Here is a 22682-nt window from a genome sequence, read left to right as displayed (position 1 = left end):
TGGAAAGGACCTTAAGATCATCTAGTTTCAACCTACCTGCCATGGACAGGGACACATCACATTAGACCATGTCACCCAAGACTCCGTCCAACCTGGCTTTGAACACTGCCAGGGATGGAGCATTTATCCCTTCTATTCCATCACAACTTATCACGATGCAGTGTAATACAAGTTATGGGTTGTCTTGACAGTAGAGAATACTGCCCATGCCTGGCTGATGCTAGCTGAAAAATAGATAGGGGTAGCTAAAAACTAAAGAGATATTTGCCAAATGTGAACGGAGTGAATTCTTTTGTGATCTACGCTGAAGAGTATGGTGCACATCTGATACTCACCTTAGCATGCAGGAGGATTGTCTGCCAAAAGGCAGGGAAAGCACATGCCGCCATCTTTTTCTTTCCCAGAGCTCTTCATCCCTCCTGCTAATTTAGATTTTCTCTTTTATCCTGAGTAAGTGTTGATCTTTGATGACACCAAGCTTACGTTTCATTACATTTTGTGCTAATTGGTCTGCTGGTAATTTGAAGGTTGATTAGTTTTCTGTTACCTGTGATTACAAACAGGCATACTTAAATGTTGCTTTAGTGTCAATCTGCTGCTCCAGTCAAGAATAATTTAGATACTTTCTCTTGTAATTGAACGTAACTCCTGAAGGACAGGTAATCTAGCTGATCGATAGATCTAATACATGTTCTCTGCTGCTAGGTGGTGCCAACAAATAAAGGTCCATCCACTGTTTGCAGTGGCAGGGCTTTTTAGTTCAATTAATTACCATTTGTTGTTAATCAGTTAAGTACAACCACATACATAATCTCTATAGACCTATAAGAGGGATGCATAGCATACCACTCCCTTTAATCCCTGGGCTCTTGGCAGAAGATGCAGCCATGTTTCTGATCCTCTCCCGATTCAATCTGAATGGTAATGGAGTGGAAGCTGTAGTGCTCAAACAGTGCTTGAGTGATATCTCTCAAAATCTTCTGGCTGTCCACTGTGTCTGCTACAGAGAGCAAGGAGAAAATAATCAAAATGCATATAATGTAATACTTTAAAGAAGCTAAGTGTTTACTGACAGAAACTATCAGCAAACTTCTAACAAGAAGTTTGTTTTGAGAAGTGGTTTTTGCCCTTTTTATCCTCCCTTCAGGAACCTGCATGTCAGCAGAAGTTTGTTCATTCAAATGTGGTCAGAATATGCAATTTTGGCAAGAGCTGAGCTAAGAGTAATCACCAAAACCAATCACTTTGGCAGAAGACTGGAGGAAAGCAGGAATACTTAATGAAAATCAGTTCATCTAGTCAAAGTAGCAACAGTGCCAAGTGATACACACAGGTACAAGTGGCTGATAGACCCAGTCTTTCGGGGAAGTGGGGACTCCATAAAGGATTTCATTTCTGAACCTGTTCTTGGCCAAACACAAATGGAATATTTTTCTTAAATAAACCTTAACATGTACAAGCAAACAGATAAATGAGAAAATTGATCCAGATAGTGGAGAATTCATCAACAGGGATGAGGACTACATTTAAAAAAATACATTTAAAGATGAACTGTTCCCCTGGAGTTACAGCTACACTCCAAGCTATGTTTAAAGATCATTTTACAGCTAGAGATGAATCAGGAATGCAGATTTGCCCTGTAAGTTCTTCTTATAGGGATCAACAGTTTTCAAGTTTGACAAATCCACCACAAACCCTATTTGATGTTGTGAGAAAAATCCAGCCTAGGTCTAATTCTTCTTATTTATTTAAAATATCTTGTAGCTTTCTTCCTTGCTCCACAATCTCTGCAGTTTTCAAGCTTTGGGCTAAGTAGCTGCCCCTGTAGTTTTGGCAAGATTTCTAGGAGAAGGATTTGAGAGCTTTTCTTCTTGTTGTTGTTATTTTGCCAACAAAATTATGACATTTGTTTTAAAAAGCAACAGATATACAGCCAGTTGTATCCCAATCAGGAGAGAGAGACTGACCTTTACTAGGCAGCAGCTGAACACTTACTCCTTGTTCACAGAAATTTACTGACCTGTGGCAACATGAGCAGATAGAATAGTTTGGTTCATTGTCAAAGACCAAAGATGAAGGTTGTGAATAGACTCCACTTTCTCAACTGCTAAAATTCTTGCCTTCACTGCATCATAAGCAAATCCTTTTGATGTTCCTTAAAGGAGAAATTGGTGGGGAAAAAAAATAAATGACACATAAGAATAATGATCACTAGACTAAAGTGCATCATGAACCTTTATTCACTCAGATGTATAATTTTAATAAAAATATTCAATGCTTTTTCATTTCAGAGTTCACTCTGAAATTTTATCATATTTCTTTTTTTATACTTCCTCAGGGAAGGATGAAACTCATGCATGTCTGAGGAGATGATACTCTGAGGGTTCACTTTGCTTTACCTAGGGAAGTAAGCTCTTTAGCCCAATACTGTCTTAGTTTTGCACCAACAACTTTTGTGAGTGCAGATTTTATGAGTATGCCTGGGGGATTCTACCTTCAATACATTTACACAATAGAGAAGCATCTGTTTAGCGGAGAGGGAAAGGCAAATATAAAGATTAAAATGGTTTGACTGGGGAATTTTAGATGAGATTAGATCCTAGGTCTAGTTATTCAGTAGATCAGTGATTGTTTTCCTGGATGAGCCTTCTTACAAAAGGTAATCATGGTGATGACCCTCATTCAGAGTAAGGACAATTGTGAGAGGGTGAGTTGCAACATGAAATTCAGAATTTAATCTGAATCTAAATTTGACCAAGGAATTTAACTACAGATCTTGCCTAGAGTGCGAGCTGACAGTTGGGAAATGCACTTCTATGCCCTCACGAACAGTTATGCTCATCATGTTTCACTTGGCTCAGCAAATCGAAAAATATTTTTAATGCCACCAGTTATGAAATATAATAATGATAAGCACAGTATTGCTTAACCTTTTCTTTCATGCCATAACTGAAAATTATTTGTAATTGTTAATGACTTCAGTGTTTTATGCTTTGTCATATCAATTTATTACAACAATGAGATGTGGAGTACTGACTTAGAAGAATTGGATGCTGACATGCACATACTATGTGCTTTTTGGAGAAAACTGGCATGACACAGCCAGTCGCAGGGGCTGTGTGGCTGACACCCCAGGACAGACTGGATGTCTGAGGTAAGAACCACCTCCAATACCAGCTTCAACATCCAATTTGTCTTTAGAAAATTCTGGGCAGAACATGCTACTTAGGATGTAGGAGACTGGCTTGATGCAGAGCGGAACTGAACACTGCCAGTCTTGGCATATCAGCACTGCTGGGAATCACTGCTCTGAGAAAGAGACCCCTGTGTGCCAGTGGAACTTTGACTGGGTTTTTTTGCAGTGATCAAGGGATCTTCCTATTGTTTTGGCAGCTAAGATGTAGGCAGTTGCTGCACTCTGTCTGGATACACTGCTACACAAACATATCTCTATCTCACAATTGCTGAAAGTAACCCAAACCTAGAATGAAAAAACAATAGTGGAAATTTTCTGTCTTGAAACAAAAGTAGATACAAAGTGAAAGAAAGAAGTAAAAAAACAGGCAGAGAGTCACTCTGAATAACTCATGTGCATTCTAAACCTACTCTATTACAACTACTTTTCCCTTTAATCCTTATGTCTTCCTAGCTGAGAAAGAGGTTGCATTACGTTATTCACTGTAAGGAAGGCAAAAATACACATCTATGACTGCTCAAGTCATTTAGCCTTGCAAATCAAATGTTCAGGCCCATATCTGATAGAATTAAATATTGCTAAGCATAGTTCTTCTTGCTGTGATGTGCTGAGAATTGTCTATTGCTTTGTACCTGTACCCGACTGGAAAGCTCCGTTGGCTTGCTTTTCTGGACTGGCATAACTAAAAATCTTTTAAACTTCTGTCTTTTGCACTCAGCCTATTTCACAGGCACAGTTCAAAGCACAGCCTGGGTAAAGGAATTATTACACAATGAACAAAGAGAGTAGACCTCTCATATTCCAAAAATATGAGAGGTGGTAAAAAGCAATGTTACACATATGACAAATAAAACCAACTCAGCTTTAGGAACACATTGGGAGTTCGTTAACAAAACACCAGTACACAGATTTTTATGAAATCTGCCATATGTATAAATCTTCTGGTGTAATTTTAGAAAAAAGCTTTGATTAAAATTGTAATTAGGTTCAAAGTATTATCAGAATTACAAGAATATTGGAAACCGATACAGAAGTGTACTGTTATACTTTTGTCAGTGAGTATAAGCATCATGCAGAAAGAGAGAGAAAAAAAATCCCAAAATATAGTTGTATTGATTCTGGAATGAGGTCCTACCTTCCATTAATACAATCAAAATATCCCTTAAAATGGTGATGGTCGTTGCCAAAACAAAGATGGAAAACACAAATGTGCAGATTGGATCAGCTATTTTGTACTCTGGCTAGAAAAATACGAACACATCATTTTGTTAATTTCATTGCTGTTGGTTATTGTCATTTTAAATTAGTTAATCTCAAAGAATAATATATTCCATTCATCTAGTACAGAATGAGTGTTGACATCCTTTGCCAATTCGGGAGCCTCAGCACTACAGAGAACGAAGGCACTCCAGACGAAGAAAGAGACACCAAAGTATCCTCCTTGCAGTTGAAACACCAAGAAGAAAGTGTTATACTCTGAACAGCCATTTCAATTATCAAGAATAAGTATAATTGTCTTTGACTAAATCACAATGTATATCATTAAGCAGAGAAAAATATTTATATCGTACCCAGACTCACAATTCTATGAAAACAACTGTTATCCGTAATAGCAAAGACAACAAGTGAACTAATAAAACTAACCTTAAAGAAGATGATAAGTGCACTAATTAGCACACTAAGACTCTGGAATAGATCTCCGATGGCATGCACAAAGGCTGCCCGCAGGCTGGCATTGCTCAGAGCTGGCTGTTCCAGAGGGGCTGACACATGTCCCCTGGCTTGTGTCCCTTGGCTGTGCCCGTGGCCAGTCTGGTGCAGAATCAGGCTTAGTCTGCAAGAGATATAAAGCTGCAAATATCAGTGGGGTTACTGCATCTCTGAAAGCAGTGATGTCACACACATCATCACCCCTCTCACTTCTGAATACTGAACAGTAAAATCAAACACATTAAGTAAAAATGCAGAGTGGATAAGCAGATAATTCCTAGGTGTGTCAGTGTTTGGCATGCAAACAAGAAACTCTGTGAATGGGGTAATTAATGAGGCCTCATTTTTCTAAAGTTCTTGAATGTTCTGACATCTAATAAAAACTGAGATGGAGATTAGTCTTTTCCTGGAGTTTGTGCATTCATAATTTCCCTTCCCAGTGTCGCAACTAACAGAAAGAAGAAGAACAACTTCAACTTTCAATGAGGAGCAGGATCCCTCTTCTCTACCCCTTTACATACCTTCATGAAGCTCATAAACATTTAATATTTATGAGATTAATATCTCTGTCATTTTTTATTGAAATACAGCAACAGGTTCAAGGTGCAAAAGTTATAGTGGAGAGGAAAACAGTGACTTACAGGATGTTGGCGATCACGGCACAAGCAGAGGTGATGAGCATCACTGTAGCATCGATATCGTAATCAGAGTGTAGCAGCCTCAAGCTAGCCAAATATATCAACACACCAGTCACCATCCAAATTATTATCATAGACAGCAAAGCTCCCAGAATTTCTAGGAATTGAAACAATCTGATATTAACATGAATCATAACAGAAATGCAAGAAATTATAAGAGCCTGGTGGCAATGGTTAGAAGTTTGTGAGCTTTATAGCCAGGATGGTTACTTCTTGTGTCTATGCAGCCTTGATGCTCAGAAGGAATGGGCCAAAACACTTCTGGTCATAGGAAATCCAGTAGCTGCCAAGGGCAGACCTATGCATGTGGTGGCCTAAACCTGTTCTATCTGCTCCTACTTTTGTCCTCTTTCCAATGTTGATTTCATGTGGCATTTAGAGAAATAGAAGAGATGAAAAAGTTCATTTGTAGAGTTCTGGGATGAGCAAAAGGAGCTGTAATAGGAAGGAAGGATAAAAGAGCAATTCTTTACATCTGATGTAGTTGCCTGGCCCTGCCAGTATGGTGTGAAGACCCCAGGAACCAGCCTTCCTTCTCAAACAACATTATCTTGGTCATAAGAGAGAGGCTTGGCTCACCCAAACCCACTGTCAGACATGAGCCCTCTCCAATTGCCTCGCTTGTTTCTGCACACCTTTTGCCACTTCACACCTCAGAAAGTCAGTGACAGCCCCCAGCGAGGTCCTGCCAACAAAACCTCTTCTTCCTCTCTCCTGGGACTCATCCAGCCAATGCCACAAAATCACTTTTGTGCCACCAGCATAAAAGGACAAAAGAATTTATTTTTTTCCCTGGGGCAGTGAAATTTAATTTTGTCTCTATTGGCTCTGAGTTGGGCTCAAATAAACCCAATCCCCAAGGCCACCTTTTATTGAACTGCCAGAGGAGAGGTCCAAGGATGTTCATATGAATGTGCAACATGTTTTTAATAGAATGTGGGACTAGTAATTGCCATGTGACTTGAATGGGTAAATGTGTCACTTTATGAGCACAGCTGAGACAATACTGAGGTAAATGAAAGCTCACAATAAAGTGAAAGGCAGTAGATGGCCATAAAGAGCAAAGCATTTACACAAACTTGCACTTGCAGTCCACGAAAGCAGCTGAAACTCAGCTTATGACTTGAATATATTTTTATGAGGGACACACCTTTTGCAGCAGTCCAGGCTTCAGATGCTTATCAAAATAACTATATCGTCTAAAACTGACAAATTACAAATGAAAGTGCACCAGCAAGGAAATCTAGTTTTGCTTAAAGGTAAATAGAGGAAGGCTAACATAAAGCATAGCTGGTATTTATATTTTCTGCAAGTTACAGGTTGAAACCCTGCAAACTTGGCGCTGCTGGAGGTGTTGATGGTTATGCTGTCATTGACATGAAAGGCATTAACAGCTTTTGGGAACACCCGAGTGAACCTGTGTGCACGAGTGCATACACTCCACAACAGAACGTATTAGAGGTCATCTTTATTACATAGGTGAAAATACGTACTACTTTTCAATGTAGTATCTTAGCAAATGTTTAGCTAAGCTTACAGACCAGTTCACTAATACTAGTTGCTTTACTCATCATGTTCCCAGTTACATTTATTCAGAACTACTGGCGCTAACAGAGCACAGCAAACAATAGTGTGGGATTGTTTGGGAATCTCTGAATCATACCGGAAATGAAGAAATTGGGCTTGAAGAGAGCTTTCCTACCTGGAGGTAGGTCTGGCTCACACTGTCAGTCTCATTCAATATTGTGCTTCTAGTCATGTTTCTGAAAGCATATGCACACCCAAAGGATTCCATTGAATTGCTATCTTGACTGGTTCTGCTGCCTGGCTCTGGCTTACAGGATAGGAGGCATTCAGGTGGTTTCTGCTAAACCTGAGCCCTGTCATACACAGTCTTCGCTTGACAAACCCTATCTGTCAGTCGGAGAAAAGAAGTGAAAAAACAGCTCCCAGTGTCCAGTGTCATGGAGAGCTGCAGCTGCAAGGCCTTGGTAGTCATTGCACAGCCAGCCCCCTGACTGCCCTCTGCTACTCCATTAAGTTTACGCACCTGCATATTAAACTGGAAATATAGCTGGGAAAATAAGCAAGAAATAGGATAACTATCATGGAATGCAATTAAATAGCCACTAACATTTGATGCAAGGCTTCCTTTGCTGCCAGGATAAAAAGACAGTAAAAGTTTGGTTTTGAAGTTCTGCATTGCAATGGCAAAAACCTAAAAAATCTAACACAGACTGAGGGTGAAGCTACATGAGGTGGCTGGACCTCAGGTAACTTCATGAACATCATGAAACTCATGAATGTCAGCAAGAGAGAAGTCTCTCTATCACTTTTCTCTCTGCAGACTAAGAGAACATAAACACAAAAAGTAATTCTGGGTCAACTGATGGTAAGTAGTAGTTTGCTAAGGCTGCAAAATTCAGCTCTGTGTTGTTTATATAACGCTAGCCATGCTTCAGTCATACTAAACCTCCCCCTCACCCATCAGCGTGTTTCCCACAAAACTGATAGAATATACTTAGGTAGAAACATAAAGACAGGATGTGTATGGCATATGTCATGCCTGCTACATTCTGCAGCTACAAGCAACCTTAGCCTACAGACATCCTGCATCAGAAGCTGCTTCTGGACCTTCATATTGAACAGCTTTGAAGTGTTTATCATCTGAGTCCTCAGTTCAGATGCACGGGTGTCTAGAGCCACTTGAGATACACCAACACCTTCATGTATGGCTTGACACAGGTGTATAGATGGTACATGGACTTCCAGAATGGCAGCTGGAGACTTTGTGGAAACATTAGGGCTTTTCTAACAGCACTAATCATTTACATATAAGCAACTAAATTGAGTCCTAAGACACCCAACATAGGACTGATTTCCAGATAGAGACAAATAAATTAGTATGTCTATATGTATGTGTGAGCTAAATGTCTAACTCCCTTTGTGGACAATGGACATCAAAATTATGGTGATTCAGGTAGCTCCCTGCTCCAGTGACAGACTAGGAACACATCCTAGTTTCTTAAATATGAGTGTCTAGTGGCATTTGAGATGCCCTGGTCTTGTGCTTATCATCCCGTGCAGTGTCCTGTGGATCTTACGTGACAGCTACCATTCCGATGCATAAGTCTCAGGCACCTTAGGGCTGTAGCACTAGACTTCTATGTTTATGCAGATGAACGTAGTCTAGGTTTCTGCTGAATGTATCAGAAACTTGGACCCTGTGCTTATATGTTCTCAGGTACATGTAGACATTGACATTTAGGTTTCTAAATCTTGAACAGAATTGTATGCACCCAGAAATTTTTTTTATATTTAATATTCTGCTGGTGTCTTATCGTCTGTAAAAGTACTTCTGTTTGATTGTAAGGCTTTTGTTATTAGGTGTCATCTGTAAATATATTGATTTTCGTTGAGGACAGAGAACTTTAAAGACCTACCAGTGCTTCCGTCTGATAAAAACCAGCAGTGATTCAGGGAGAGGATTTAGAAATGGTAAATGTTAAAGGATCTAACTTTTCTACAAGTATAACATTGTTGTCTCTTAAAAATAATGTAATGATAATAATATTATTTAATTATAATTCTATAAGTGGAGTAGACCCTCATGTTAATGGGTTTTGCTACTTTTATAGAAATTTGTGTTTCATAGTAGGTTGAGGACTTGGTCCTCCTCACGCTCAAGTCACTGAGGGAAGTTGCTATTATCTCATCTAAAGCTAGCACCAGTCCAAAACTATATTAATGAACTGAAAGACACTTTTGTAAGTAAGACATGGCTGTGCTCTTCACTTCTTTGAAGCTTACTGGCTTGCTCTATTTGCCATGTGTCCTGGAGTCTTTGAGAGCAGTAGTGCACTATATCTGCAGACCTGTGGGACATGGGCACATTTTCCAGTCCCTGCCTATGATGACTTCCCTTCCCCATTTCACATGTTCATACTGTGACATGTTTTCTACCTGCTCGGTGCCACCCGAAAGTCAGCTGTTTGGTGGGAGGTTTGGAGGCAAGCCACAGTGAGAAGAGGCTGATGAGGAAGCTTGTCAGGTCCACCAGGATGTGTGCAGCATCAGTGATCACTGCCAGGCTCCCGGCGATCTGCCCACCTGTGTGAAACACGTGTCCTTATCATGGCTCTGGTCAGAAGTTTGAGTTGACCAAATCAAACTCAAGACCTGCTTTGCTGTGAATCAAAGGGAACGTTCCATTTTCAATGCACAACTCAAAACTCTTCAATGATAATTTTGTTTTGTACCTTGCTCATGCAGTGAATGGTATGAATAAATTGGACTGTTTTAATGTGTCTGTTTTAATATCAGATTTCTTCATGAAAGTATTCGGGATCACATTTCCAGTATCCTCCCACTGTCTTTTCACAGATCACTGTCAAGTTTATTTATGTACAAAAACTCGGAGACTTAGCTTATGGGATTAATTTTCTATTTTTCATAGGAAAATATGCATGTTCTGCCTGAGTTTTGGATGGATGGATGCCGAACTGTTTATTTGTCACAGGCAACACTAAAACTGGAATAAAAGGAAAGGTCCCTGTAGAAAAGCTGTGATAAACAACCAGCCATTTTGGTGAAGGCATAGAGAAAAATGTTCTGTTCATAGGACTAATCTATCATTTTGCATCTGTAATGCATGATTTAATTTTCCTGCTAGAGCTCAAAAAAATGTGGCTGAATGTCATTTATGTCGAGGGGGTTTGGTTTTATGTGAATTCTGGGGAAAATAAATACGAAAACCCATGAACATTTTAGGCTCTCTGAAACCACATTTATTTTACCCAGTAAGCCAAATATCATTATTTTGCCACATTTTTCTAGCCATGTCTCAGGGCTAAAGGCAAATTCAAAGGAACTAAAAGATTGTTCTAAAGTACTCCAGCTGCTGAGGGCTGCAGGACATGACTAGGATCACAGACAGGAAGCTGTCCTGTGAACTTGTTACAGCAAGGGAATCTTTTCATTAGAGTAGCAATGTAGAAAAAGGGAAATGTGAAATATTAGAGCCAAAACATCTAGTTTCTGCTTTGGCAATATAGTTCTATCCTTCAGTCATATAATTAATTTCAGCTCACCTGTTTCTCCTGACTACAACCCATATGAGAATCAATGAATCCTGAAAAACATCATAAAATGCCTCATTCGAACCATTAACAAGATACCGCTGCCAAAGGGACATGTAGACATCTCTCATTTCCTTATAGATTGAAACTCTTCATGCCAGCAGGATGGACTATCTGTTTAATTTCCTCCCATATACAGATTTTAGATTAGAATACCTAACACTGTCATTTGTCACCACAGGAGAATGTATATTGCACATACAGGGCATACATTATTTTTCTCCATTGCCGTCCTAGTCATCCCATTTACAGCTGCCTGAAAGTTACTTTCCAAAAGGGAGCAAGCACAACTGCAGAATTTGGGGGCATCTCATTTCTTGCAGTGAAATTAAAAATTCAACAGAATAGATTTCCCAGAGCATGCAGGTGTAAATGCACATGTATTTTTTGGTCATAACACAGCTCTTTGACTTTCACTGTTTGCAGGGTAGCTGTTTCTCAAGTGGGAAGCAGTTTTGCATAGCAGAAGGAAGCAGGCTTATCTGACAGTGCACAGATGTTAACAACCAAGGCATCAGCTATCTTTGAGCAAACAAATATGTAGAGCACAAGCTGCCTGCAAAACCCTATTGCATTTTAGACACTGTATTTCCATGTTCTGTGGGACAGCATTACAAAAGCTTGCTTCCAGTCTGCCATCTTTGAAAAATGTTACACAACTATTGTTTTATGTGTTGCTGGCATAATTAATGCCTTGGGTGAGTTTCTGAGATCTCAGTCTGCTTATCTTAGCAACATGTTCAAGTCTTTATTTTCCCTTTAGACATGAGGACACGTGTAGGGTTTATCTCTCCTTCTAGTGCCGCAATGGAAATAAAGTATTTTGAAATCCACATTTGGTCCTTAGCTACTAAAAATCCTTGGAAAGCACTTTTAAGTCAGGGCTGTACATAGCATGTAATCGGTTTGACTGGTATCTCCAAATCTATGGAGATTGTGATGGATCTGCATTAGAAAAACAGAAGCCAATAGTCTTTCGGCAACAGTTGGTGTATCCGGCTCAGCCAACAGTGCACCTTTTGATAGAGCAGCAAGGACCAGCACAGATGGTTTGAGAAAAAAACATCATGGAAAGATCTAGGGATTCAAGGAAGCACAACTGTTCAACCTCTTTGAGAGTGATGCAGCTTTGTTTCTTCTGTTTAGCATAATAAAGCCCACAGAAGCTGTTTGCCCTTAAGAGGAGAAGAAAGGGGAACATATTCTTCGTTTTCAAGAGTTAAAGCTGTCTAACAGTTACAGGCTTTTATTGCTGTGTATCAATGATCCCAACAAGTGGCCTTTATGACTTACTATTGCCTACAGTGGATGTTTATAGCTTTGTATACCACAAAGCAGCAAAAATTGTCATTCACTCAATGGTCAATCATCAGGCACAGCCAGTCTAGCCTAACAATTAAAAAAATTGAATGTATGGTTCATAATTACAAAAATCTCCATAGACTGCTGTCTGTAACTGCAGTTAATAACTGGTTTGTCAAAGTTTAATGGTCTGAAGCAAAATGGTCTTCAAGCCTGTTACTTAAGCTGTCACTGCAAAAAAGCTGTATGATTCATTAAGCAAAATGAAACATTTAGTTAACGTATCATCTGTCCTTCCAATTATCCTCTAGCACTGCTGCGTTCACCAAACTTAAGCCTACTGATTATATGGTTTTATTAATAATGCATCACTTCTGGCACTGCAAATGACTGCGTGGATATTAATGGTATGCACCAGTTTTCATGGGGGAAATGCAGATGACCTCCAAACAACAGGGCTTCATGCAGAGAAAGTGCCTGGGAGGGAAGAGTTGGAGAAGCCCCTGCTGGGTTTGGCAGCCAGGAGGAAGCAGAAATGGAGTGGCGCTTTCAGTGTCTCCACTTCTCACCTGCTGGGAAGAGAAAGCTGCCTATTTCATTTTCATGGGGCTCCAGAGCTGTTGAAGCTGGAAAACATGGGTTTCAGAGGCCTTCCTACCTGATTTTTGTTACATCCCCTGGGGCATACATGGCAAAAGTCTGTGGGATTCCTCATGCCTTGCCCTGCCTTGCCTCCCTGCAGAGAAGGGCAAATTAAAGAGCCAGGAACTATCAGGTGGGTATAAGAATCACAGAAGCCATGCAGAGAGCAGATTGGTGGGACAAAATGAAAGCTAATGCTCTATGAATAAGCCAAATACTTATATTGGATATTGTAGGATGGGTCCAGAAGTAAAAGCTAATTAGACAGGGGAATAATCTTCCATTGATCCAAAGACACACCAGCAGGCCAATTTAAAAGATAAACGTGCCCTGGTATAAACACATTGACTTAACTGAAGAAAAACAAATGGTGAATCTGGCCCTGAATTTCCATGGATTTTGTAGACTGTTGCATTTAATATCAGACCCTGCTGCTAGCAGCCTTCATCAGTGCTGAGGTCTCATTGGCCTGGATAAATATGTAAAATCTTTTAATCTCTTCCAAAAAAATGTAACCCAATTTATGAGAAACCTTTTCTGACATGATGCTAAGACATGTGAGCCACTTTTAACCCAGCTTAAAGACCTGGGGGAACAGTTCAGACTATTAAGTGATCTTTGTGTTCCTACTCAGATGCAATCATTAAATGAATATATGAAAATGTTCTGATAATTTCACATTAAAAAAAAAACAAACCAGTTTTTTTTTAACTGGGGAGAAAGGAGTTATTTTTTCCCGGATGGGCTGACCTCTGTGCACCGTGGGTCCCTGCAGTCAGAGCGCGTACAAAAGGGCATGAATACAGCTGTGCTGGGCACCAAACTGAACTCTCTTTGAGCAAACATACTCCCCTGTAATTTCAGCAATCATGAAGAAGATGCAAATTACTGATGCTACACACAGCTTCTTCCTGGCTTGATGCTGCTCCCTTTTTCTGTTCTCATAGGCCTGTGAGTAGCCGTGACAGTGATATGCTGGATTAGCTTCAGTAACTTCATCCTCCTGCTGCTGCCTCTCTTCATTTAAATTCTTCTGATGCCAGCTCATCCTTTGGGATTGAAGGAAAGAGAAGGTTAAAACAGAAAAAGCCTGGTGATTTGGGCATTTAGACCTGCAGCCCCAGAAACTGTGTAATTAATGCTTTCAAGAGATAAAAGCCGCATTGGGAGCAGCAGAGCAGGGCATAAAAGAGGCTTGCTTGCACAGGCAGGGTTCTGCAGGAGGGAGCTGCTCATGAAATGACTGGTCTGGCTATACTTCCCAGCTCTTCAAGCCTTCCTACATCCTTTAGCAGTTTATGAAGCACAGGGTGACTTTCTTAGACTGTGTATTTTATTCACACTCTATGATTTTTGATAAGTCATACCTCATGTAAATAGTAACAAGATTTAGCATAGCATGGAGACAATTCTATAGAAAACCTCAGTTTTTTATTCCCAAGAGCTTTGTCAGGAAGACAATTAAAAAAAAAAAAAAAGAAATATCTTATTTTTCTCAAATATAACAGACTAAAGATATTTCTTTCCTTTATTTTCATGCAGAACTATTTTATCTCAAATTTACACATATGTACGTATAAGAACTATCGATCTCCCAGCAGGGCCTGAGCATAGAAAATATTAGCCAAAAAGTTTCAAATACACTTAAAAAAATCAAATAAATCAATCCTCCATAGTATGCTGAGCTCTTTGTGCCACTGATACCATAAAAAGGAGAGAAGTTCAACAGGAGTGGCTCTTTGAACATTGCTCTATCACAAGGTGATTTCCCATCCAGATGTGCTCTGCCACAAAACCTCAGCGCTGTCCTTATCAGGGCTCCTGTGTGGGACATATGGGATTGGTACAGAGAAGCCCAGAACAGAGCACATTGCACTGAAACTGCGGGAGCTCTTGAATGACCATGATGTGGTGCTTTCACTAGAGCAGCCCAGAGGCCCCCCAAGGTGGTTCTGTAAGCAAGAACATTCCCTCCTCCTTATCTCTTAACTGAGAAGAGCCCAAATGGAAAAAACAAAGAAACAAAACGAAACCCTAAACCCTGTCCCAGGATGCTCGACTGAAAATCATTATGTGTCTCCAGATACAACATTTGTTGCCACAGCTGCTTCTAATGTGATAGCTCCTTGGTAAAACATGTACTGCCGTGTACCGAGACTTGTGGGATGCACTGTGGCATCAAAAGGTGAATTCTGCCCAGATGCACATACAGAACATTCATATATCCACCTGTTAAAGCTGTTTGAGGTCTGTGTGTGCAGGGACATAGTCCACAAGCGCACCCAGGAATGCAGCAAACTCCACTGCTATTTCCAAGTCTGCAATTAGGCTGGGGGCATGATGTGGGGCTGGGCTTAGCTGCCCTAGTGATGACAGCCTCGTTTCCCCATTTTGACTAAGGACTTTCCTTTGGGACCAGTGAGAATTGTTTCTCTAGGTGTTAAAAGGATACCCGTGCTCTGGGAAGTACATAGATATTGGCAACCTCTTGTAGCATTTCTCCGCTGTTTATGGAAGTGTCAAGATGCCTGAAATCTCACTGGAAAGAAATCATGCCAGTGGCTGCCAACCTGCAGTACTTCATGTCAAGTCAAAAACTGCACTGAAATCACAGGCTTTTTCCAGCTGCCTTTTTGGGCAGTTTGAGGGGGCTGCAGCTGCTCAGCACGTCCTAAGTCCCACCAAGGATCTGCAGCCCACACGTCAGTGACAGGCAAACAGGCAAAGGTAGCTGCAGAGCTGCAGATGCCTCAGACCCTCATGCTCATCAGTACCACAGAGGTACTGGCAAATGGAGAAGAGCTGACCCACCTCGACAACCAAGCGCTGCAACTGTAGATAATCAGCGTGGATTTAGCTTTGTAAATATTATTGAGATGTTCCAAGGATGCAGCATGTTCCCCTGAGTCAGCCCATTTCCCAGTCAGGGTAGCATGTGGTCTCTGTTTGCTCAGCAGAGATGACTGGTTCCCTCTGTACATACACAAGGAGCTCGCATGAAAGAGCAACTGGTCAGATTTAATGCCTGATGCCTGGAGACAGTGAGTTTTCTTAGTCCTTTTGCCTGTGTTTTCCTTTATTTTCCTCATAACAACAAATAAACAGAGCTGGGCTGACTGGGGAATGGGCTGCCCATCTGGCAGCTGAGGTCCCCACTACTAGCCAGTCCTTCTCCAGTCCTTTAGTTTTTCGTTCCTCAGGCTCCTCATGTGCACTGTGTCACAATATTTTTCTGAGGAGTAAGACTCAGAAGGTACCACAAATTGATTCCTTTGAGATGGGTGGATAAAATACTGTAGTTCTCTCACTCTCCCCTGGAGATCAAGGCATGCAAGTTTTTCTTTCTTGTGATCTCGCTCTGGAAATAACTTTTCTATAGTTTGAATGTAAGATTAATTTCCCTTTAACTCGATTTTCATCAGCTGGCATTGAGCGTTAAAATCGTCTTAACAACATGAGTCATGATGAGCTCAACAGCCTGTCAGGGCAGGGATGCCAAAATTACCCCTGCATATTTCTGAGCCACCAAATCCTTTCCTTGCTGTTAACAAAATAGGTCGCTTTGTGATCCCCCTCCCTGTTTTAATCTTCAAGTCCCTCCATCAACTAACAAAACCTCAGAGTACCAGTGAGGGGTAGGAAACCACTGTCCACAGATCTTGTTGAGCAGGTGCAAGAGCAAACAGAGACTGCATAAACCCACAAATGTCACATTTTTCTGTCTAAAGGGTACCTAAACAGAAGTGACCCCGTTGTTAGAGGTGGTGAGCATTTGCTGCTCCCTTTGAACTCACAGAGCAGCATCTGGCCCAATGAGTGGGGAAGACTCCTGCCAGCTCCCATGCGTAACCATTATCTTTCTCTTCCAAGAGCAGCCTGCCACTAATTAAAAGAATCTAAGAGGCAGTTTTATAAATGTGTGAATCAAAAGCTCAAGGTGCAGAGATCGGCTCTGTCAAACCATAGACCCCTTCAGAGTGTGTTAGAGCAACATGTAGCCTTTGAGTGTCAGATCTCTGCAAAAGCACACTGCAAGCAGAGTCCCAGATTAAAAAATAATTTTCCTCCATTTCAAATTCTCTTTCCTTTGTAACAAAGTCAGGGGAATGTCACAGAAGGGCTCCCACTGAGTCATGCCTGGAAGGGGGGAAGTAGGAAATATTAATACGTATTGCAGATTCCACACAAATCATTAGTAAGAGCTTTTGATTACAACTTCCTTTTGTTTGTTTTCACTTGATCAGTTGGGTGCCTTGATCTGCAGGCTGATGGGAATAATTGCCATCCTCCTAGACCATTATGAGATCCCTAGTCAAAAGAGCAAAATGTGAAATCACTGCACTTCCCACAGGAGACCATCTTCTTCACAAGGGGACGTAGTAATTTTAGGATGCCTGAAAGGATAATGAAACTGCCTTCAGAGGAAGATTTATCAAAGCCATAGTCACCTCCATTATGCTGGCACCACTCTGATTCCAACTGATGTACCAATCTTAAATATTTCCAAGTCATTAAAGAGCTTGTTTATAGCCTGTCTGTCCAGATTCTCCCTTTTCTTATTGTGGGCACAAAACAAAGGCAAACATTTATGTATTTTCATACATTTAGATGACTAGTAGATGGGAAATTGTCCTATGGTTATTTTATTTACTTGCATTTTGAGAGCCTGGCTATGTATGCATAGATGTATGGTCAATAAATTTCCTTTTACGTAACAGTAGAACAATAGCTACACAGAGTTAGACCAAAGTGCATGTAGCCAAGTATCTGAACTCCATCCCGAGCATGAGGGAATATGTAAGAAAAAAGTACCAAAAAGGAACATGTCCAGAGTGGTACTGCTCCCTGGTTGCTCAAATCTGGAGGCTGGGAGGTGGCTGAACGAGAGCTTGTGTCTAATAGCTTTTTACACATCTTTCTTCCACAAACCTGGCTGACTTGAAGGTGTTGAGTTCCACAGTTTAATTATGATTTGTGTAAAAATAATGCATCCTTTGTTACTGTTAAGCTGTCTGCCTGCTTTTCTAATTAGTTCTGGTACTATTAGAAATAATGAATAGCTATTCCCTGTTTACCTTCATCACATCATTCATGATGCTGTGCATCATTGTTCTACCCCTGGTGTCCTAGTTATTTAATTTCTGTTTCATACTTCTTACTGTCTCAGTTCTAATTTTTTTTCTGAGATGAAGTGTGTATAACTGAAGTGGGCATAATGGAGATGATGTATGGCCAATACTGGGCACTCAGTCATTTCTACAGGGTCCTAATGTCACCTGAGGACAAAAGCAATAGGATGGGCTTTGCTGAGTCCCCTAAGATTCTGTATGCTCCTGAGACCATATGGCAAGCCAGTACAAAGGACAATAACCACAGGGCCCATAGCTAAAACCCTTCAAAAGTCACAAGAAACACCTAAAGTTTTCCTGAGCATTGACTTCTGCAAAGCACAAGGAGTGGTGGAAAAGTCTTTATTTCATGAGGACTCTTGATCTCATAAGAGTTTTCATGTTGCCTGCAGGGAGGCAGAAAAAGAAGAAAATATTCCCTATGTGCTTGTTGTAGAAAATCAATTTTCACCTGGAGAAATCATCCCCCAGGCTCACTTCAAACTTTTTGCCTACTGGAATGAACCTGGGAGACAAGAATCAGTTACAAACCTAAGTCTTCACTGATAGATAAGAATAACTACAAGTCACATTAATGTCCTCTATTAAAAACTTTAATTTGAAGACAAGCCCCAAGGCTTTTACACATCTTTCCTGTTTTCAGCATTGCTCTCCTTTACTTTTTTTTTCTTGTCTCTTGTTTCAGAGACAAAATAAAAATAAAGACCTTGAAACCTGAAGCCTTGAGCTTCTCTTGTGTGATGGTGTTCAAATCTCAATACAGTGATATATAAAGAACATAGTCAGAGATCCAGAAATCCATGCCGGATCAAGCCAAAATCTAGTTCACAGTGTGGTTGGTACAATCTGATGCAAATCTACTGATTTATGAAGTGGGATATTGAATATTTCTGGTCAATATTACACTGATCAGAAAGAAATAAAATTTTCTGGCCTGTCTTCATTCATGGAAACTTCAGGAATTTGGTTAAGACATTCCCTAGACTTTGATAAGTGGGTATCTAGATCACTAGATAGGTGCTAACAAATAAAAAATACCAGATTATAAATCATTTGAAGAATTTATGCTCTACCACCACCCCCATTGCCTGTAAAAAGACCATAGGAAACTATCTTAGACACCTTATTCAGACCTAATGTAAAGAGATGTTGCATGAATCTTTCCTGTCATGACTTAACAGACAACACGTTTTGCATAAAGCAGGAGGTTCTGAGTGCTCAGCTTCAGATCCTGATGCCATTGTGGCTCATACCCTTCCTGGAGGCTGGTGGAAAGTGATGTCCTATCCTGGGACCAGTCCTGTATAGTATCTTTATCTGTTACCTGGAGGAGGAGGTGGAGTGCACTCTGATCGAGTTGGCAGATGATGCCAACCCAGGGCTGCAGCTGGAAGGAAATGCTGCCATAAGGAAGGTGGAGAAATGGATCAGCAGGAGCCTTCTGAGATTTGACAGGAGCGAATGCAAAGTCCTGCACCTGAGACAGATTTTTGAGACCACATCTGGAATATTGTGTCCAGTTTTGGAGCCTCCAGTATGGGAAACATCAATAAGCTGGCGCAGGTTCTGCAGGGGGTGACCAGGGATGGAGCACTTCTGTGGGAACTGGGCTTGTCCAGCCTGGCAAAAAAGTGGGTCCACGAGCAATCAGAAGCAGCCTGCCAGTATTTTTGAGGAGGTTATTGTGAAAATGGAGCCTTATTGCTGTGCGTGGAGGAAGGACGAGCACAATGGTCATAAATTGAAACAAGAGAGGTTCAGACTGAATGTAAGTAAAAAAATTGACTGCGAGGATAATTCATTATTGGAGCAGATTATCCAGAGATGTTGTGCAGTCTCCATCCTGACACCTAGAACCACATAAAGCCCTGAGCAACCTTGTTCAATCTCTTGGCTGGCCCCATTTTGAGCAGGCAGTTGGACCAGAAACCTCCTGAGATCCTTTACAATGTGAATGACCCTGCAAGCCTACAGCTGAGCTGATTCTTCAGGGAGCTCAGTTATAGCCCACCCTCTTGTAAGCATTTCAAGTTTGACATGGGAAACCTCAATGCATCCAAGCCCACTGGTAAATACAGTCTGGTCTGGCATGTACAGAACATTGTCCCCCACACAGCCTTGTGTGCAGGGACACAGACTCCCTACTCACATGGTTAAGATAAAAACAATTTTGTTCCCTGTGTATTGTAATAATGGCATTTATTAAAAAGAAGGAGGCTGGGGGATGGCAAAGAAATTGCCAATCTGTGTGCAAAATAAATTCTGTTGAAAGCATTAGAGCTGTTCATTAAGCCTACACACAGGGAATGGAAAAATGTGGTAATTTATACCAAAGGCTAAGATGAGCTTATTTCTACTGATCGGATTAAGACACCTGAAGCTGTGCACACAGCCAGCCTGTGCAGGCTGGAGCCCAGCAGGCTGTTTGCCCCCTGCCACACTCCAGCCCCTGGGCAGGCACACTGGGTCACTGGGCTGAGGGGCAGCAGGGTGAGGGCTTCCCCTGAGGTACCAGCTCTTTGAACAGGAGGAACACCCCACTTCTCAGCCCGTGTTTCTGGTTATTGCTGGGATGGACTAATGGGACTGTGCAGTTAATCAAATTCCACCCGGTAGGAAAAGCCAAGAGGAGGCACAGCACAAAAGCCACATGCCTGGACAACAAGTCCTCCTCATCCAGAGAGCTGTGTTACCACTGCAGTAACTCAGCCATCTCAGGACCTCTGCTATGGAGCCCTCCTGGGACTAGCCCTCAAGCTCAGGGGCTGTTGGATGTATCTGCAGCAACCAATCCAACAATTGCAGTTGCTGCAACTATTCACCTCAACTAACTTCAATCCTAAATTAAGATATAATTATCAGAAATAAATCAACTCCTCCAGAAGGTGAGTCAGCTCTCAGATGGGAGGATCAGCTGCTAGGGATTCTTGTACCCAGTGTGCATCCTATCTCTCTTCTCACTGGGGACATTTCCTGTTCTTCGTGATCCAGGGAAAATGAGAGCATCCCTGCGAGGCAGCCTAAGAACTATCCCTATCCAGGGAAACCCTTCCCCTCACCATGTAAAGGGTTTGACCGGAGACGTCCTTGCATCCAGGGGTGGCAAGGGGCCAAAGGACCTCAAGCACTGAAGCTGTGCCCACAAAATTGCAAACTATCAAAAAAGCTCTGAGAGTCTTCACAAACCAAAACGATTTGCAGAATCATATGGGATCTTTTTAAAACATAAATATTACCACAAAAGTAATTTTGGACAGTGCCATGTATATTTATGGAGCCATGTAATAATATTTAAATAGCAACCCAGACACTCAAATGACTAAAATACGATGGCAGTGACCCCAGTATAAGAACATGGAGAGACAGATTTCCATTTGAACTGACAATGTTTATGCCAAGTTTCTGTCCCACGCGTTTTAAGAGAGCCAAGCAATAAATAACCTGAAAACCAATGAGATAATGGAAATGTCAAGAGGTGCTAAGCTCTAACTGAGCATCTATTTTCTTTTAAGAATACTTTCTCGTCTGAGTCAAAAGGAAGAATGAAAAAAAGTTCAACTGCAAAACTAGTTTGTGATAGACATTTATACTAACTTCTCAACTCAAGCTACAGCATGTCATGTGTTTTCAGAGGGTCCTTCCTCACTCAAGTGAGCATTTACTCACAGGACCTCTCTGGCAAATGAGAAGTACACCAGCTCCAAGTCTGGTAGACCTAACCAGATGAATAAAGTTTTGCAGGATCAAGTCCTTAACAGCATCACATTTATTTCAGACCAAATAGATAATTTAGACGTTCAAGCATGAAGGAGCCTTGAATCAAACATGGTGTCAACAGCACTATTATAATTCAGCCTAAAATTGCGGCATAATCCATGAGGTTTTGCATCTTACAATAAATCTACTAAGCTTATAAAATACATAGCAGGAGACACTTGTCAACAGTAGATTGCTTCAATCCATCAAGGATGCAGACACATCAGGCTGCTGTCTAGTAAATGTATCACACATCTAGTAAGAAAGCCTGAAAAGTTAAAAATCAAACAAAACATTCTGAAAGTATTGAAAGATGTTCCCAGTATGCACCGTGGAACACCCCATACTTTGACTTCTGCAGTCCATTGGTATATTTGTGATCTCATATTCCTCTCAGAGACAAAGCAAGGGCAGTGAAGGAAACAGAGTTGTGTTACCTGTCTAAGGCCAAGGAGTACTTCTTGGTGTCCCTCTCACTCACAAGGCAAGCTCTTTCAAGACCCTTTTTGGTAGCCATGAGGAAAGTTGGTGGGGTTTTGCTTGGGTTTTTTCCCCCCTTAAATTGTCTTTTCTCTGTTGGAAGCGGACGTGGGCAAAGAATGTCCTCCTGACTTATGCAGAAGTCTCTGCCAAATATTTCTAAATGAAAAGGTTTTAATAATCTTCTCAATAAACCCACTGCGAGAGAAAGCTGCTTTCCTAGTGCTGGTGGCGTCACTAACATGCCAACCTGTTGAGCATATCAGATTGGACGCTTCAGTCCTCCCTCCCTGTTTTCCTTTTTTTCCTGTCCATGTTTGATGCTGTGATATGCAATCTGGTCATGCGGGGGGTGTGTGCTCTCCCAGTGGCTGGCTTGGGGTCAAGAGAGAAGGAAGGTAAGGTAATTAAAACAGCCCAATTTGCCTAGAAACAGTCAAACCACTGTTTGCCTTTCTGCTTCCTCAGCTTGGGAGGAAAGTACACCACCCTCGCCTGGCTTGGTGCAAGCCTTTTAATCCAAGCAATCTCTCTGTAGATTTATTTCTACCCCTGGCATGTTTGCTCCTCATGGTTCAAAACAGAAAAGATTGCTTATTATTGGCATTTGTGACACAGGTTATTGAAATCT

The 22682-nt window shown here is 41.2% G+C and overlaps 1 protein-coding gene across 1 annotated transcript; it reads right to left on the bottom strand.

Annotated features, from left to right (window-relative positions):
- Positions 1 to 854: 854 nt before the first annotated feature.
- On the bottom strand, positions 855 to 22088 carry SLC30A8 (solute carrier family 30 (zinc transporter), member 8). The gene is made up of 8 exons (XM_010011198.1): positions 22009 to 22088; positions 13531 to 13735; positions 9568 to 9706; positions 5548 to 5701; positions 4841 to 5030; positions 4332 to 4437; positions 2021 to 2155; positions 855 to 997 (listed from the first exon to the last, which is right to left on the bottom strand). The coding sequence occupies exons 1-8, from the start codon at positions 22086 to 22088 to the stop codon at positions 855 to 857; spliced, it is 1152 nt and encodes a 383-aa protein (XP_010009500.1).
- Positions 22089 to 22682: the final 594 nt, after the last annotated feature.

The sequence above is a fragment of the Nestor notabilis genome, unplaced genomic scaffold (assembly GCF_000696875.1).
Source record: "Nestor notabilis isolate BGI_N333 unplaced genomic scaffold, ASM69687v1 scaffold10523, whole genome shotgun sequence".
Classification (NCBI taxonomy): domain Eukaryota; kingdom Metazoa; phylum Chordata; class Aves; order Psittaciformes; family Psittacidae; genus Nestor; species Nestor notabilis.
Note: the sequence above shows the minus strand (reverse complement) of the source record. Positions and strands in the feature narration are given on the sequence as shown.

Excerpts from the sequence above, each read along its gene's own strand:
- SLC30A8 (XM_010011198.1), bottom strand. The coding sequence starts at position 22,088 with ATGGCTACCAAAAAGGGTCTTGAAAGAGCTTGCCTTGTGAGTGAGAGG. Across the intron at positions 5,031-5,547 it reads GCCGTGATCGCCAACATCCT|ACTAAGCCTGATTCTGCACC; the intron begins GTAAGTCACTGT and ends TATCTCTTGCAG. Across the intron at positions 2,156-4,331 it reads TTTGATTGTATTAATGGAAG|GAACATCAAAAGGATTTGCT; the intron begins GTAGGACCTCAT and ends TTCTCCTTTAAG.